Genomic DNA, 18,954 nt, shown 5'->3' on the forward strand with positions numbered 1-18,954 from the left:
TGTTGTTGTTGTAACTGAGGTTATTTGTTTGTTTACAGAAGATGGTGAGCACCAAACAATTGTTATTTAGGCCCTGATAAATAAATACATAGAATTAGGAATAAGGAGAATGTGCTTTCTTTTCCCCCATTTCACAAAACTAAAACTGAAATTCTGATTTATAGGAAGGTAACCGGGTGTCAAAACACTGCCCCTGGAGGTTGTCTGGTTTAAACAGAGAACCATGTTTACAAGAGTGACACATTATCATCAGCATAACCTTCAACAGTGTCAGTTTCTGTATTGCATGGTTACAATATCCAGTGATACTTATTTCCAATTATATCATCAAACTGGTCTACCATTACAAATGTTCTCTCATCTCAGCTGACACAGGCTCTCTTGATTTGGAGGGAAGGAAAAAATAAATATAAATAAATAAAAGCCCCAGCATCAGTATAGTATAGAGCTATTATATTTAACCAATGATAAATACACACTTACCCAATGCTAAAGAACAAACACTTTGATAAGGATGAAAACTGACCCAAAAAGATTAAAGTTCAACAACCAATAGTAAAAAGTTAATGATAATTAGTAAGTGATTAAGTATATTTTCTTTGACAAACACCTCTCCTGATCAAGTAACCCAAGTCATATGCCTTGTTCCTTTTCACAATTGTTTAATAAGAACAAAACTTAGCAATTCGAAATGGAAAAACAACGGAAACCCAACACATATAAAAGAGAAACAGAATTAGCACTTTCGTGATGATTTTCATGATAACTTTCTAGAAAGTATGGCTAAATCAGTTCGGAAAATACATTCAAATTTAAAATAAAAAAGTAGAGTAATGTAAAGAAAGTGTGGGAGGGGATGAAGTGAAAACAAATAGCCTATCAAGGAAGCTCCAGCCTGCAGAGACCCCAAGCAGAGACCCCAAGTTACGATCCCCAAGTGTCTACAAACACAAACAGAAACGGAAAGAAGTACGAAAATAAACTCATTCAACTACTTTACATTTTCTGCCTATGGAGATCTCGCAAGTTACTTACTTATACAAATTAAGCCCAAATAAATTAAAGTGTAATAGGTTGTCACCCGAATCTAGTCGCAGAAGGTAATAAAATGGAGGTGTTTAAGACTAGAATCTAAATGTCCACAGTCTTATTGAGTGAAAGCATCTGAATCCTCAACTAGAGATGAACAGCTCCAAGAGGTGGACAGGGTGATATGATTTCCTAGAATTCCTTTGGGGTCTCAGCCAGGTACATCTTACCGACTTGGGGTCAGGCTCCCTTTGTTTTGGTACTAAAGCACAATAAAGGGACACGTGCTGAGAAGAGGTTACAGGGGAACATGGCTGAAGAGATACGAGACTGACTCGCCGTTGTGGGTTCTCCGAATAGCCTCTGCAAGGATCATTGAAATGTCGATGACCTGGAAAGTGGAAAACAACAGTAACAAGCACTTTAGTAAACGGAGTCTAGTAACATTCATACGTTTTTAGTCTATAAAGTTAGAAGAAGCAGAGATAAAGGTATCACTGGTGTAGTTATACCCACAGCAGTGACAATTTTTTTTAGCTGCACAGAATCTACACGGTTGTGAAAAAGAGCACAGTGGCCCAAATATAACCAAAAAAAAAATCAAGCAGCCACACAAAATAAACAGCTACATAAGATAGAGGTGGAGGGTGTGGGAAAATAATTTTAAGACAATGTTTTATTTCAAGTATACTTTTTTGTATCATGCTGAAGCCAAATCAGGTTACAGTGCTAGTTAAATTCAAACTTTACATTAATCTTGTGGTTCCTGTATCTCCTTAATGTGAAAGGAAAGGGCTACTGTAGGTAACTCAGGATACCATTTGTCCCATTTTTTAAGGTGGCCATTGGTTTCAAGGTCTGAGTCAAGAATGAATGCCAAGCATTAGAAGTAAACTCATTCCTATGATAATGAAGTGGTCTGAGAAAGACAGTTATGTTAATGGAATTAAGGGTGGGTTAAAGTCCAGGATCTGGGGTGGGGCTGTTACATCCTTTTGTGCTTTGATTGTCACACGAGTGTTTTGTCTCTATCTGATGGGACTGCCCCTAAAATGTGTATATTTACAATGTAGGCTCTTAACCCTCAATTGCTCAGCTATATAAAATATTTCGATAAAATATAAGTTGCTCTATAAGGTAAATGTAAATGCTTGTTTTTTTTATGCTACACACTCATCTGACTCACCGTTCTGTCCCACTTTCCCTTCAGGCAGTAAACTGAATGAACGACAGTGAGTCAGCAGATCCTGGTTCATTTATTTCGCTCATAAATGACAATTTACCAGTTTGTTCAGAATCAGTAAATCTATTAATCCAAGTCTCAAAGTAAGGGATGGATTCATTTAATATGTCCTACCGGTTACATGCTCCTTCAAAGACAGCACCTGTTTTTAAAGTGGGATTATTCTTCAGTGCAAAGATATAAAACTTCTCTAAAATGCTACATATTGTGTTCATATTGTGAAACCCAGCACAGACCAGCATGCAGTAGCCCCGCTCCTTTAACCTTGCTTTTCTGTTTTATGTTCATTTGTTATGTAGAATAATAACCCTGTACTAATTCTGAGCACTAATCCTAATTTATTATACTATATGTTTGACATCCAACCTGTATTTTAGGACAATGCTTCATCTTCTCTTCCTGTGGAATGGTGTTGGTCACAACTACAGCTTCAAAGCAGGCATTGTTGATGCGTGATATGGCAGGCCCTGAGAAAATGCCATGGGTAAGGATGGCATACACCTTGGTGGCACCGGCTGATAATAGCCTAGAAACAGGAGAGTGAGAGAAAGAACACTTGCTCAGTTTCAATTTATTGAGCACGATATGTAGTCTCGTACACATGTAGCTTGGACCACAATATACTCTATATATGTGTGTATGGATTCAAGGTTGCCAGATTGGATGGAGATTTTGGTCAGTGTAATGTAGACAGGTGCATTGAGACAAAACAAAAATGTTTTGTTGGACTGAAAATATTTTACACCCATGCAAATAAGAGCTGGAAAAATGCCATGCAGTATTTTAGGTCTGATTCAGTGCATCTGCAGCCTTTAGAACATGAGCATCAAAAAATACCTCTGAATTGGTGAAACTGTAAGCACAGGATACTTGTTTTAAACTATTAACAGTGAAGACATATATATTTAATTGCATTCTATGATGGCTGTACTCATGTTCAACACACAAACGGAAGAGGACTTAGGCTGACTTGGCATGTCTTTGCCCAAACCGGGGACTGAACATTACACACTTACCACATTCATTCATTCACTGAAAGTACATTATTGAACCAAGCCAAGATTGCCAAGATTACACAAGCTTTCTGGGTGAGACAGTGCTGAAAAACTGGTCCTGACTGCAGCTCTACTGTTCTCCAAGAACAAACCACAGAAACTACAATGATTATAAGTATTAAGATAAAGAAGATTTACCAGTCGTAACTGAGTTTCTAGCAAAAATGTAGCTTGTCCATGAAGAGCAGTTCTTAAATGTAACAAAAACAGGATAGAAAATCAGAACAGGAGGCTGGAGATGTTTCAGTGTATTATTATTAACTATTTATATTTAGCATTTTGTAGTTAATCTTGGAAAATATTCCAAATATACATTTTTGTCAGGCAAAAAGCTTGTTTTTTTAAGTGAAAAACTAAAGTGGGCAAATATTTTAGTTCAGCCAAGTATGACAAAATTAAAAGTGACTTGTTCTGTCTTGGCAAAGATCAAAAAACTAATTCAGCTCATGTTCTAAAAAGGTATGATGCAGAACCTTATTCCTTATTACAATCTCAGTGTAAAGAGCAGCAGTAGAATATAGTAGTTACTTGTCAGCAGCATGGCAGGTGGTACCACACGTGTCGGCCATGTCGTCGACGAGGATAGCCACACGGTCCTTCACGTCTCCCACCAACACCATGCGATCCACCTCATTAGCCTTCTTCCTCTCTTTGTGAATGAGGGCAAAGTCAACATTCAGCCGGTCTGCTATAGATGTGACCCTGTAGGTGGAAAAACAATTTAAATTTTTAAAATTTATGTCAACAAACGAGTAAAAATAACATTGTGGGGAAAAAAAACATTTTTAAATATTTTTTTAAACCAAAAAGCACATAGCTGAATTGTCAGTGGAATAAACACACAAGTCTACATGTGTGCGCAAAAAAGTTTGTCTTCTGGCAAATACAGATTTATCTTATGTATACCATTCAATAAAAATTCACATCCTGTTCAAAAGCTACCCCTCTGTGCCTCTCATTGTATCATGAGTTTCAACATTAACTGTTCACACGGTCAATAAATTGTGTTATAGTTGTGTACGTCTTTTATTTGTCCCCAGTGTGAAAAGATGGATGTGAAACGCAAGCCTTCTGTTGGAAAGGTCTCAAATATACAGATGAGGCTGGAAAAGCAAATATTATTTAGTATTTATTTATTTGTTTTTGAAGAACAATTGTGAAGTTTAACTGTTCCGACAAAATAGGAGCTCATGAACAACGAGCACAAAATATAAAAACAATCTTTGATCATCCATGTAACAACACATAAGAAGAATTGAGGGGATTTAAACTTTTGAACTGGTTCATTTGTGTATATTCATTGTCTTATGGACTATATAGAAAAATCTGTTAAGTAAAATAGCTTATTCAGTGCAGAACTAACTAAAGGAAAAAGCAAATTTTATGATCCCTCTTTTTTTTCCTGATGCAAGGCGTATCTAAATGTATGACCCCAACTGCAATGGTTGCAGAATCTTTGTTTGTTTCTGTAGTGTTTTTGATTCCTGTTTTATGTCTTGCAACATTGAGAAGTGAAGCAAAGTAAATTTCCATAAAATGTTCATCTTTAGCACAAAATCTCTCATCAATAAATATTTATCCTGTCCACTGAGGATAACTGATCGATGGCATGACCTAACTTTACAATAAATGTGACAGCTAAAACTTCATGCAAGTAAGAAATAAAAGCCCAACATTTAACATTTCTAAGAAGACAGTATTTGCCATCAAGTTAAAATAACACTATCACAAGACGGAAAAAAGGTCATGAGAAGCTTTCAAAATGGCAGAGAAGACCTTTTGTGGAAGTGAAGAGTGTTCCAGAATTCAGGACCAACTTAATACAACAAAAGGTGGACATTTAGAAGTTTTTGTTTACGAGCTCTGATAGAAGAGTATGGGTGGAAAAGGTCAATTAATGTACCGTGGAGTAGGACCAGAAAAAGCTTTGTGCATATAAATACCTTTAATATTCAATTCTGAACTTGCCAAAATAGGAGAAATATGATCCATCATTTTGGTCCCTAGCTGCTGAATTCTGCATAAGCTGCAGGTGAGATTAAAGCAGTTTGAGGAAGGACAGCAGACAAAGTGTGTATTGAGAGTGTGGATCACCATTGTAGAGAGAAACTGCTAACTAACAAGACCCTTAACACTCTACTGCTCAGCTCTATTAAAAAAAAAAAAAAAGAGAGATAAAATAAGTTGCTCTGGATCAAGGCATCTGCCAGATGCAGTAAATGTACATAGTGTGATTTGCAATGAATGCAAAGGCAGAATAAACTGTAAAAGCGTCAGTGTCTTGATTTTAGACGGAAAGAGTGACACAAACCTTTTAGCTCCTCCAGCATCTGGAGACACAATGGTGCAGTTCTTCCATTCAGGGATATTTTCTTTAATCCACTTCAGCACAGCTGGCTCAGCATACAGGTTGTCCACAGGAATATCAAAGAAACCCTAAAAACACACCACCTTTAGAGAGCAGCATTACAAGTCCAGTCAAATATTAAATTCATGCATCAACCGGCTTTCAGAGGAATCAGTTCCTGAGCTTCACCTGTATCTGAGAGGCATGCAGGTCCATGGTAATGATATGATCTGCTCCTGCGACCGACAGCATGTTGGCCACCAGCTTGGCAGAGATTGGAGCTCGGCTCTAATAACGATAATACTTTCGGTTAATAAACTGTTTTTCTCTGTGCATAAGTCTCGAGACACACACACACAAAATTATGTTCTTTTACATATCTCACATTACAGTAAAATTGAAACCTTTTGGGTTTTTTTTTTTTGTTTTGATTAAAAAAAGGTTGATTAAGACTCACTCGATGTTAAGAGTAAAAGACAAAAAACCAAAACTATCAGATATTCATTCTGATGGGTAACGGGACTCTGAAAACAAAATGGCAACGAAGAAAAATATTAATAATGTGCTTATAATGTGCCATTTATGGTAAGTTCTGTAAGTTGTTGTGTTTTTTTTTTAAAGAAGAAAACTATTTGAATTGGTAAAATTACAAGCACACATTTAATGCATGCAAATTCAAGAAGCCTTTGGCTGAAAGCGTATTTTGGAAATCTTTTGATAAATTGCAATCGCTTCTGAATATTGTTTTTTTGCTTGATTTTGTGTTTATTCCTGTGATCAGATTGATTTACCCAACAGCTTTTTTTTAATAATGAGCAATATAAAATCTTCCATGCCAGAAACACACTGTTAGCAAAAGTATGAAATATTTCTTCTTACAGAAAACTTCATGTTCTTTATAAATAAAAAATGATTCAAATATGATTATTATTATTATTAGTGAAGTAAAACAACTCAGACTGCAACAGAAAACTGACCAATCACTGACCTATAAAAATATCAGCATACTGTTAATACTCATTACAATTTAAAGCATACATGTACATACATCAAGCTTTTTAATGTTCAGTTGAAGTGCACAACTTCAGCTGCGATTCTACGAGCAGCAACAAAATTCAAATACACTTAAAATGATGCAAATTAGTCAGGAGTTAAGGAATCGACATTCTAAATAATCTGCACTGTCCAGTCACCAGTTTATACTTTCACTTTCTACTTCTGGATGTGTGCTTTATATTCAGCAAATAAAGAAGTTAAAGCAAAACAAGAAAGACTCAAAATATATATTCATGTTTGGAGTAACCTTGCACATGAGGATAGTTAAAGCTGTGATAAACTTTCCATATGGCATCAGTGACTCTTTTACTCAAATTATTAACGAGGTTTTGCATCCAACAGCTTTTTAAATTTGAACTGGGATTATAAGCACTGCGCTGTGGAACTCTCGAATGGTCTGACAGGGTTGTCTAAATTAACCTAACCTTTTCTTGTCCCCCTTAGGGGCAATTTGTTTTGCAGAAAAGGAACACACCAAATGCAATGACAAATGCACCAATTAGGTATTAAACATGTAATAAACATTAAAAGAAAGCATCACAAAAAAAAACACAACACAAATTGCACTAAGCTAAGTAATGAGCTAAATCTTGAAATTCATACAAAGACCCTGAAGGCAAAGTATGGAATGCGTCATGACGGGGACGAGTCACACAGAATGGAGTTTGCTTTCGTAAGCAACTGCTTAGTAAATAAATCTGAGAACGCAGCTCTACTGCTACAAATATTTACAACCATCACCAGTGCTTTTACTGTTTAACATTTAAAAAGGCAATGAGAATTTTACAAAGGATTCAATAAGCTCTAGAAAAACAGTCATCAATGTCTTGTCAGTATGGGATTCAGCTCTACAACAGCAGTTCAACTTAATATCAGCAGGTCCAACTGCAGCATTAATATTAATGTGCTATTATGGAAGTGTTGCTATAGTAACATGTAATTCAGAGGGAAGCGTGTCATATGGCTCTAAGGAATCTAATTATCATTGTTATATAGCTTTTCATAGAAAAACCACAACATTTTTTTCATATTTTAAAAGGAGGCTCCTTTATAACATTCTGATGTAAAGCTGCTGCTTTATGTGAGCAGACACAGGAAACTCCTCAGGACAGACTGCTTGTTGGTTCCTTGGTAACAAGCTGTATTTCCTGTTTTCATTAACTTCAAGTGAAAGTGAGGGGGAACTACTGCTTCTAAATGAAAAACAGGAATTAACACGAACATATATTCCATTACTACACGAACTGCTTTTAGTAGATTGGTGTGGTTTAAGATTCATTTCAAGACGTTCTGTTAGTGGAAATGATGAGTGGTTAAAGTAATTCGATTTTGCTTTAGTCAATTATGTCTACAACAGACAGTTGGTCATAAAACGTTTCAACTGAAACTCTCTCCAGAACTTTTGTAGGTGAAAAAGAAAGAAAATTCTTTACTCAGTGCAAAGTATATATAAAAAAAAGCCGTTTTTGGTGAAAATCACAAATTCTTCAGCCAAACAAATTTTATATATATTTGTAGAAAAAAAGAAGCTTACTCAGATGCTACAGTACCATTATGGAAAGTTGCACAGCTTCACATTTGTTCCATCAACTGAAATCCTGAAACCTTGCATTATATCTTTAGAAAATATGGAACATCTTAAATGTTTATTTACAGAATTCAACATTTGCCCTAATCTGCAAAAGTGGCAAGGCTGATTCTTCTGTTTTTGCTTCACACAATAGCTGTTAAATATGAGCTGATAGATCAGAAAGTCAATCTACACGAGAACTTAGAACAGGACACCTTTGCTGACATACCACCCATTTTTTCCGGTGAGAAAAACATAAAAGTAAGTAAATAACGCCATGTTTGGATGTATATTGCTCACAATAACTGCATCATGCTAGTGACCCAGTGACAGAACTAAACAGCTGCATTCTTCTTCTATGCTGCTTTTCCAGGTTTGTACAAAAAGCTTCTTTCACTTACTGCTTTTGGGGAGTCCATCCCTTTGGTCTCCTCTTTAGGAAGAAAAATACTGCTCAATTTGGTTATGGTCCTCTGATTGACTTGGACAGTCTAAAACCTTCCACTTTTATCCTGATTAAAAAGTACTTTGTTGTGTTTTAGTTCAAAATTATTTTGGATGTATTTCTCTGTAAATCGGCAGATAGAATGCTTCTGTAGACTTCTGAATTCATTCTGTTGCTACCATTCATGAGTTACATCATCACTAAAGTGAATGAAGGGAGCCTGTCCAGGAAGCGCCCAAGCCATGACACCACCTACACCATGACTGATGACCTTATGTGTTTTGGATCATTAGCAGATTCTTTTGTTCTCCTCACTTTGGCCTTTCTATCACTTTGGTAGAGGTCCATTTTGGTTCCAGACTTTTGGTGGTTCATCTCTGTTCTTCTTTTTGGGTTCCATTCTTGCCTTCTGCTTCTCACAGCTGATCAGTGATTTTCATTTCTAAAGAAAACCTGTTCTTTAAGAATTCTTCAAAACAGTGGATAGTGATACCTTTACTCCTGCCCTTTGGACGTTGATTGTAATGTCACTGACTGTTATTATTGTCCTGTGTATTAGTGGTTTCTTTCACAGGACATTCTAAATTGGTTCTGCCCATTGCTTGTGTAGTGACAGTGATTTTCTTTCTTTCCTGAGCTATAAAATGTCTTGTGTTTCTCCCATAGACAGCTCTATAGCCTTCTTGTTGGTTTATCCTATTTAATAACAAATTCAGCCTTCGCAGGTGATAACTAGGGCTCAAACCAAGACTGGACATTCAGAGATATTAATTATTTAAGAGTCAATCTAGAACAGCACAGATCATCTTTTGTTCTCAAAGCCAATTCAGTGTATATGTAAGATGTGGCCTTGCTGTTCCAGGACCTTCAAAAGGAACTGAATGTATGGGTTTTCAGTTTCATACACGAGTAACAGGAACTCTGTTTAGTGCAGGGAAACCTGTCAAAATTCTTGTCCATGGCAATGATGTATACTGTATGTTATATAAACATCTGAAAGAAATTACTTATACCATATTCCTTGCAAGGTTCATTACACTATTCATACATTTTTTAAATGCCTTTGTGTTTAAAGACTAAAATTTGTCAGAGAATTTGGGAAATGTTTTTTCTGCTCAATAGAAAGCTAGAAACCATTTAACATGTTTATGAATCCTATTAAGTAATCTACAAACATGGAGGCAAGTAAACGATGTGTAAAAGTTTAATTTTTACCTTGAAATTTACTGCTCTTTTCACTGATATAGCACATGCACCTCACACCCAAAGTCAATAGACTGTGCAAACATCAGGATATTTGCATAGCACTTTTTCTCCACCAGACACCAGCCTCACCTTGTCCTTTTTGTCTTGACGGGCATAAGGAAAACAGGGGATGACTGCAGTGACACGGGAAGCTGAAGCTATCTTGCAAGCGTTGATCATAATCAGCAACTCCATCAGGTTGTCGTTTATCTCACCGCAGCCACTCTGTACGATGTATACGTCCTCGCCACGTACACTCTCTCCAATCTCCACACTGTGCAAAAAAGTGTCCAAGGTTTAGCACACAATGTTGAGTAGAATTTTAACCTGGTAAAATGGTTGTAATCTGCTTTCTGTGTTGTGGATCAGTTGAATCAGAATCAGGTTTATTGGCCAAGTGTGTTGACACACACAAGGAATTTGGTTCCAGCAGTTTGTGACTCTCAAAGGTACAGACATAAATACCACAATACTATACAAGAAAACAATGCAGATGATGAGATACAATGTAGACAGAATGAGTATAAAATGTGGATATAGAATGAATAAAATATATAAAATATGAATATGGAATATGAACGATCAGTGATGTACATAAAGTATGGGAGTGCAAATAATATTGTTCAATATTATGCTTTTGTGCAATATACAGCAGTAGTAGTGTGTAATATACATATGATTTGGTGACTGACAGTCCTGATAATGCAGTACTTATGATAAGAAGCAGTGAATGTAATCTGAGAACATTGGCAAGAAGCAAATTTCTGCTGATCTCCAGGGATTTTCACACTTCATATGTCAAGAGTTTACACAATATGGTGGGAAAGACAAAGACACACACAAAAAAATGTGTGTGGAGGATCTGCAGACTGAAACACCTTGTTAACGAGAGAGAGCGGAGGAGATTGAGCAGACTGGTCTGAGTTTACAGAAATTCTATAGTAATTTAGATCATCTCTTTTTACAACCTTGGTGAACAGAAAAGCATCTCATAATTTACACATAAAACATTGAGGCTGATGAGCTGCAACGGCAGAAGATGGCAACGGATTCCTCCTATGTCAAAAACAAGAAACTGAGTCTATCCTGGGCACAGACCCTCCCAAACTGGACCGTTGAAGCCTGGAGCAAAAAGGGCAAGATAATTTTTTTTTCTAATATCTTCAACAGTCCAGTTTTGATGAGTTTCTGCCCATAATTGCTTCAGATTCTTGTTTTTTCTGACAGGAGTAGAACCTGATGTGGCCTTCTGCAATTCGAACTCAAGATTTGACATTTGTGTACGCCGAGACGAGACCTAATCGGTCACTTAAATATCTCAAAATGGACATAATCCAGCATTTATAGCCTTCTAATCAATCAATGTTGAGTTAATATATATATGTATATGTTGGATTTTACCACACTTCAGAGGAAGCCAGACAGCTCTCTAACAGTACTAGTAAAAAAACAATACTTTAATCAAGCAGATGTCTTGTTTATGAACACTGAAAGATGTACGAGAAGATTCTGTTTATTTATTACAGGGTGCAGCAGACGCTTATGACATTAGGGATGTGTGTGCGATTAGTGTATGATGTAGTGTTGTGTGGTTAGTATGCAATTAGTGTGTGATGTAGTGTTGTGTGAAGTATTGTGGTGTGAGGTAGTGTGGTGTGATGTGGTGTGTAAGTAGTGTGTGATGTAGTGTATATGATTAGTGTTGTGTGATGTAGTGTTGTGTGATGTAGTGTTGTGTGATGTAGTGTTGTGTGATGTAGTGTAGTGTGATGTAGTGTAGTGTGATGTAGTGTAGTGTGATGTAGTGTTGTGTGATGTAGTGTTGTGTGATGTAGTGTTGTGTGATGTAGTGTTGTGTGATGTAGTGTTGTGTGATGTAGTGTTGTGTGATGTAGTGTTGTGTGATGTAGTGTTGTGTGATGTAGTGTAGTGTACTGTGTGATGTAGGGTTGTGTGATGTAGGGTTGTGTGATGTAGGGTTGTGTGATGTGTGATGTAGGGTTGTGTGATGTGTGATGTAGGGTTGTGTGATGTAGTGTAGTGTACTGTGTGATGTAGTGTACTGTATGATGTAGGGTTGTGTTATGTAGTGTAGTGTACTGTGTGATGTAGGGTTGTGTTATGTAGTGTAGTGTACTGTGTGATGTAGAGTTGTGTGATGTAGTGTAGTGTACTGTGTGATGTGGAGTTGTGTGATGTAGTGTGCGATGTAGGGTTGTGTGATGTAGTGTAGTGTACTGTGTGATGTAGGGTTGTGTGATGTAGTGTAGTGTACTGTGTGATGTAGGGTTGTGTGATGTAGTGTGGTGTACTGTGTGATGTAGAGTTGTGTGATGTAGTGTGCGATGTAGGGTTGTGTGATTTAGTGTAGTGTACTGTGTGATGTAGGGTTGTGTGATGTAGTGTAGTGTACTGTGTGATGTAGGGTTGTGTAATGTAGTGTAGTGTACTGTGTGATGTAGGGTTGTGTGATGTAGAGTTGTGTAGTGTGTGATGTAGGGTTGTGTAATGTAGTGTAGTGTACTGTGTGATGTAGGGTTGTGTAATGTAGTGTAGTGTACTGTGTGATGTAGGGTTGTGTAATGTAGTGTAGTGTAGTGTGTGATGTAGGGCTATGTATCTTAGCAGTAAAAGTGAAAACACGTCACCGGCTGCGCGTGACATTCGTGATAGTTCCAGTGTGAGCTGAACACAACACGCCACAATCAAGACAGTGATGTTAAACTCCATTCTAATCAAAATCTACGTGTTTTATACAAATAAAATGGTATTCAAATGCAAAACATTTTAGTACATCTTATTAAAATACTTAGTTGTCCGAATTTAGCCTGATTATCATTAATTGAACCTGCTTATGAACTCCCAAAACCATGAAACCAGGCTAATGTTAATAAAACCGACACAGACGAACAATAATACAGTATAAATATAAAGCACACCAAACGGTTTGCTATATTAGGTAAACGCGTCCCGCGGAGCATTCTGGGAGTTGTAGTGTCCACAGCCCCACGTGGAAAGACCGACTACATGACCGGAACTACATCCTCCGAAAGCAATCGGTTAACGGCATCTTGACAAGATGCTCGTAGGCAATATAACGCGAAAGCAACACGAGACAATTGTACAAAGCTGTGGGGTTTTTACTCACCATGTTTCCTGGTTGCTGAACTTTTTCGTCACGACCTTCCCCAGCTCAAGTCCGAGCCGGTCGGCGATTCTCTGAGACAAATCCTGGTGGGAGCTTCCGCTAAAAATCTTAATATTCGGCATCTTTTCGTGTTCTGGGGCCTCTGGCGTTGCGTCTTTGCTGTACAACAACGACTAATGTTTGAGCAGATGCAGGCTGGTGTGTCGGTCAAACCGTAACTATCTGACGCTGAATCCCCTTGTTAGGTGGAACGTCTTCACTACCTTTCCGCCATAGTTGATCTGTTGAGTGTCCGATGGCGATAGCGCGCGAGAACACACACGCCGTTCCTGCGCGATGACGTCACGCACCCCGCCCACGAGCTCCGATGTTCCCTTTGGCGCGGTTCTTCTCTAACAGAGTAACGGATAGGCAGCAAACGCTGGTTTTATTCATTTGGTGTTAAATGTGAACGTTTAATAATGAAAAAAGTGGCAGGTAATTAGTTTAAAATAAGATTTTCCGACTCTGTAGTAAAAATAAAGCGATGTGGGTGTCGTCACCACGTCACGCTGAAATGCACGAATCTGATTGGTCAGAACGTGTTTAACAGCATCTTTGATAATCTAAAGACAAGCCATTTAACAGACACTTTTATCTAGAGCAACTTACATTATCTCATTTTTATACAACTGAGCGTTAAGGGCCTTGCTCAGTTGCCCAACATATAATATATCATATAATATTCTTCAAATTAATATATATAATATATAATATTCTTCAAATTAATTTTAAACTTTAATTGTATACATATGTTTATTTACTTTTCTTCTTCTTCTTCTTCTTCTTCTTCTTCTTCTTCTTATTATTATTATTATTATTATTATTATTATTATTATTATTTCTTTTTCTCTTTCTTCTGTTTCCATACTTCTGTAAAGCTGCATTGAGACAATGTGAATAGTTAAAAGCGCTATACAAATAAATTGAATCTTTTGAGACTTTTTGAAAGGAGAACTTTATGTAACATGTATAGCAGGCTAGTCTGGCATCAGTGCTGTCTTTCGAGAAAGAAACATAAAAGATGAGAACAACAGTGTATTGTGTCTGTAAAGTAAATTAGATCAGGAATCGGTGAAATGAAATGTAGAAATAAAAGGTTAAAAAGCACGACGTGTTGCTCATTAATTAAAAAAAATAATAATTAATCATTTGCTAACCAGTGTTGTGTCAGAGGAATAAAAGACTTCATGATGTGTTGTTATAAGAAAATAATCCACTTCAGGGTGGTATTGCATCAGACTGCATCACACGACCAGGGTCATAGGTAATTTTCATTTAACAGTCTGGCTTGTTGAGTTTTATTTCTTAAACACTGCACTTTTAATACAATAATGCAATGTAATTATTATTGCTGCTTCTTCATCTTCATCTTTGAGAGAATATATGAATCATAGTGACAAGCAGGTTATCTATTTTGTATATGGGTTACATGAATCATGTTAAATAAAGCATAGACTAGTATGCATTAAGTTTTATTAATTTCAACAGCAATTACTGGAACTTTGTCGCATTTACATAACAGATAACGCATAAGATACTTGAGTATAATCAAGGGAGTCTTATTTATTAAAGGAGTATTTTTTTATTTGTCAACCTTCTGTTACTTTATCATTCAGTGGAAAGGGAGCACCACTGATCACAAATTCTCTGTTCATAAGTGACACTGTGACATCGGGCTTTATGTGGTTCCAATAAGAGTGTACGGTGCATGGAAAAGGACATTTTTAATCTCTAACTGTATACCTGTTAGATGAATAACAATGAGTGAGTCAAATAAAGTGACCAGTAAGTGTACACAGTGTTCAATTATATCAGTGCACAGTTGGCACAGGTGGCGTAGTGGGATACATTGCCACATCAAATCTCCAGGGCCTTCAAGTCAATCCTTAACTTGTGTTATGATCTGTATGGAATTTTGCATGTTTTCCTTACATATGCATAGCATTTAGTTTGGGAGTTTTCCTTGCCCCTTGGTAATAATATACACATATGTAAATTGTTTAAATTCACCACCAAATAAAATGTAGGTGTGAATGTGCCTGTGCATGATGTCATTATCTTTAACAATCTTTAAGTTCTTTAGGATGTCTATTTTTTGCATGATGAGTAATTTTTCCAATTTTTACAGATAGATTGTTGCACTTTTAATAGGCTTTATTACAATTCCAGTGAATTAAAAGTTTATTGAGCCTTTAAACAGCTTGGAAAATTCCACAAAATGATTTTAAGCCTTTAGGCAATTAACCAATTAACGTCTGTGTATGCTAAACACATATTGGGACACCAGTTAGTGTTGATGGTGGTGTGGAGTGGGGAAGGATTTTTAAACACATATTGAGCCCTTTAATGTCAATCAAGTGTTAGTTGAGCACTGTCATGTGCATCTGTCTATAGCCACAATTTACCTTTCTTATAATGGCACCAACTTAATCTAGCTCAATGACAGTGAGTTCATTTTATCATTTTACAATTCACTTCACTGGTCTCCACATTTACTTTTGAGATGTGTTAGAAGAGAAGATTCACATTGTCTGTGATGCAGTGAGAATGTTTCCAACATTGTGGAATACCACAAATAACTGCAGCTGCCCTAAACCTAATCAGTGTCCCAGTGGTGTTGTATTGTTGAATTAACTGATTTGAGAGCTGGAAAACCTGTCATATCTGTGTAGTAGATTTTTAAACCATGTTAACCATAAAAATGACACAATTATAACCACAAATACTACATGCAGGTCTTATTAGCTTGTCAATGAGTACAGTGTATGAAGACATAAAGAACTGGTGGAACAGGAAGATCCTTTAGCGTATGTCAAAATGTCTCTGGAAGGTTCAGTTAAATATCTGCAATTATATAATAGGTTTGTTTTGGCACATAGACAAAAAAAAAGAATAAAATAAAATAATTGAATTTTATTTGTATAGCATTTTTTAATAATGGACATTTTCACAAAACAGCTTTACAAAAATATCAATTTATCCCTAATTAGCAAACCTGATGTCATGGTGGCTTAATGAGATGATACTAGGAAGAAACATTACAGGAAGAAGACACAAAAGGAAACTAATCCTCATCTTTGTGACACTTGATAGTGTGATCATAAATTATTCCCCATCTATAACTGTATACTCTGTATCCAGAAAGTGCAATTGTGTAACCAGGAAATTCATTCTCATTCTAACATGAAGTCTATATTAATGAAGTTATCAACTGATGCAGACTTTGTTCATTGGCAAGCAAAATCCTAAAGCTTTCACACTAATTGTAGTCCTAATCCATCATAGCAAAACTGCTCTTTTAAATTACAAACCAATCCATCTTCAAGGTCTCTTTTTACCATCTACAGTAGTCACATTTCCATTCTCAGAGGCAGTGAGTGGTTTCAAAGAAATTACTGAAGATTTTACACAAATTTTTTTAGTTTTTTTTTTTGTCCAAAATGTTTTGGGCTGCAGATAATTTAATTTCTCAGGAAACTTTTATGGGTTTCATTCATTCATTCATTTTCTACCACTTATCCAAACTACCTCAGGTCACGGGGAGCCTGTGCCTATCTCAGGTGTCATCGGGCATCAAGGCAGGCTACACCCTGGACGGAGTGCAAACCAATCGCAGGGCACACACACACACACTCTCATTCACTCACACACTCACACACTTCCAGAGATGCCAATCAACCTACCATGCATGTCTTTGGACCGGGGGAGGAAAGCGGAGAAAACACCCAAGACACAGGGAGAGCATGCAAACTCCACACACACACAAGAGACGGAGGCGGGAATCGAACCCCCAACCCTGGAGGTGTGAGGCGAACGTGCTAACCACTAAGCCACCATGCCCCCTATGGGTTTCATGAATGTCATAAATTACAGTTATAAAGTGTAGTAGTGTTCAACATTTATCATGTTGTTTCATCTGCTATTTGGATACACCAGCCTATTGACCTATATTTATATTTAATCTCAGTTTTACTATATTTTAAATAACAAAATACATTTTTAGACAAAGTCTTTATATTTCAATAACTTCAGAGCTTAAATTGTTTACCAACTGACCTTAACAAGGGTCCTAAAATGCATCTCATGCTGTATATTAAATATGTGGCTGTACTAACTGTACACATATGACTGTGTGGCCACTTCCAACTCCACCACTATCATCAAGTTTGCTGACGACACTGTTGTGGTGGGTCTTATCTCCAACAACGAAGAGACAGCCTACCTACAGGAGACTGGGATATAGCCTGATTCTTCACTGAGTTAAGACTTTATTCATAAAAAGTGTTGTAACGTACTGAGAATGGTTTATAAGGGTAAAGTTTGGGTTGCCCCCTAGAGGTTGGAATAGTTTTAAGTCAGTTGAGGGATTACTGGGGGTTTGATCATAGGTTCCTGCAATTTGTCTCTGTTCTTGAGGCAAATATAGGAAACGTTAAAAATGAATATATTACCTACATTCTTATACTTATTTCAGTCTCTTCCCGGGGGGTGTGTGTGTGTGTGTGTGTGTGTGTGTGTGTGTGTGTGTGTGTACAAACAACACATTTGCCAGTTTTAATGACCTTTCAGAAAACTGTCACAGTCCAACCTATTCCGTTACTTTCAAGTCCGACATTTCATTCAATCTCAGAGCTCAAATTTTCCTGACTTACCACCTACTTCACTATTGGATAAAATTCTACAATCTCCTACTTCTCCTAAAGGTCAAATTGCGGCAATATATAAGACGATTATGTCCTCAAATGATTTTTTAATTGTCAGAATAAGAGGTGAGTGGGTAAAGGACATAGGAAGCGAAATACCTGATGAAATTTGGGATGAGGCTCTTAATAGAGCAAATGGATCAACCTCCTGTGCACGCCTCAGCCTTATACAACTTAAAGTCCTCCATCGTGCCTACTACACAAAATTTAGACTTTCAAAAATGTATCCAAATGTTGACGATTTATGTGATCGATGTAAAGGTGACAAAGTAGACCATTTTCATATGTTTTGGGCTTGTGAAAAGTTGAGTGACTATTGGACATGCATATTCAAAATATTAAATGAGGCCTTTAGTTTGAATATAAAACCCAGTGTTGAAGTTTTTAGAGTACCAGAACACGGAGTATTACTGACAAATAAAGTAAAAAATGTTATTGCTTTTGCCACCTTATTAGCGAGAAGAAGAATATTATTGGAGTGGAAGTCAACAAGATTGCCTAAAACCTCAATATGGTTATGTGATCTAATATTATACTTAAAATTAGAGAAAATTAAATATTTAATGAAAAGATCTGTCCAAAATTTTTATAAGACATGGCAACCCATGATTACATATTTTGAGAAGATGAAGACTCTCCCACTCTCTGATCAATGTTAAATATTATCACCAATCAGAGTTTTGTTTTATAATTGTGTACGGACCATGAGTTTCCATGTCAGGAAACTTTTATTATTGGCTATGTAATTTGTGTATATTTTTATTTATTTGTTTCTTTTTTATTTATTTATTTATTTATTTTTTAAATTTATTTATTTATTTTTGTGGTTATTAGAAGTATAATTATTGTGTTAACCTTTATGTGATGTATGGTTAATTACTTTGGCGGAAAGGGCTATAAAGGGGGGAAAGCTATAACTGAAACTGTATCAAACTTTTTGTTAATGCTTTGAAAATGTTTATAAATAAATGTTTAAAAAAAAAAAGACTAAGGAGCAGGAGTGGTCATACCAACTGCTAAACATAAAAGGGACCCCAGTGGAGAGAGTGGACAGTTTTCTGTACCTAGGTG

The 18,954-nt window shown here is 36.6% G+C and overlaps 1 protein-coding gene across 1 annotated transcript; it reads right to left on the minus strand.

Annotated features, from left to right (window-relative positions):
* Positions 1-645: 645 nt before the first annotated feature.
* On the minus strand, positions 646-13,481 carry prps1b (phosphoribosyl pyrophosphate synthetase 1B). Its single transcript, XM_027135965.2, has 7 exons — positions 13,139-13,481; positions 10,081-10,264; positions 5,864-5,962; positions 5,639-5,763; positions 3,856-4,029; positions 2,639-2,798; positions 646-1,420 (listed from the first exon to the last, which is right to left on the minus strand). Exons 1-7 carry the CDS (start codon positions 13,258-13,260, stop codon positions 1,328-1,330), a joined length of 957 nt encoding a protein of 318 aa, XP_026991766.1. The 5' UTR covers positions 13,261-13,481; the 3' UTR covers positions 646-1,327.
* Between the last annotated feature and the right edge of the window lie 5,473 nt (positions 13,482-18,954).

The sequence above is a fragment of the Tachysurus fulvidraco genome, chromosome 17 (assembly GCF_022655615.1).
Source record: "Tachysurus fulvidraco isolate hzauxx_2018 chromosome 17, HZAU_PFXX_2.0, whole genome shotgun sequence".
In the NCBI taxonomy this organism is placed as follows: Eukaryota; Metazoa; Chordata; class Actinopteri; order Siluriformes; family Bagridae; genus Tachysurus; species Tachysurus fulvidraco.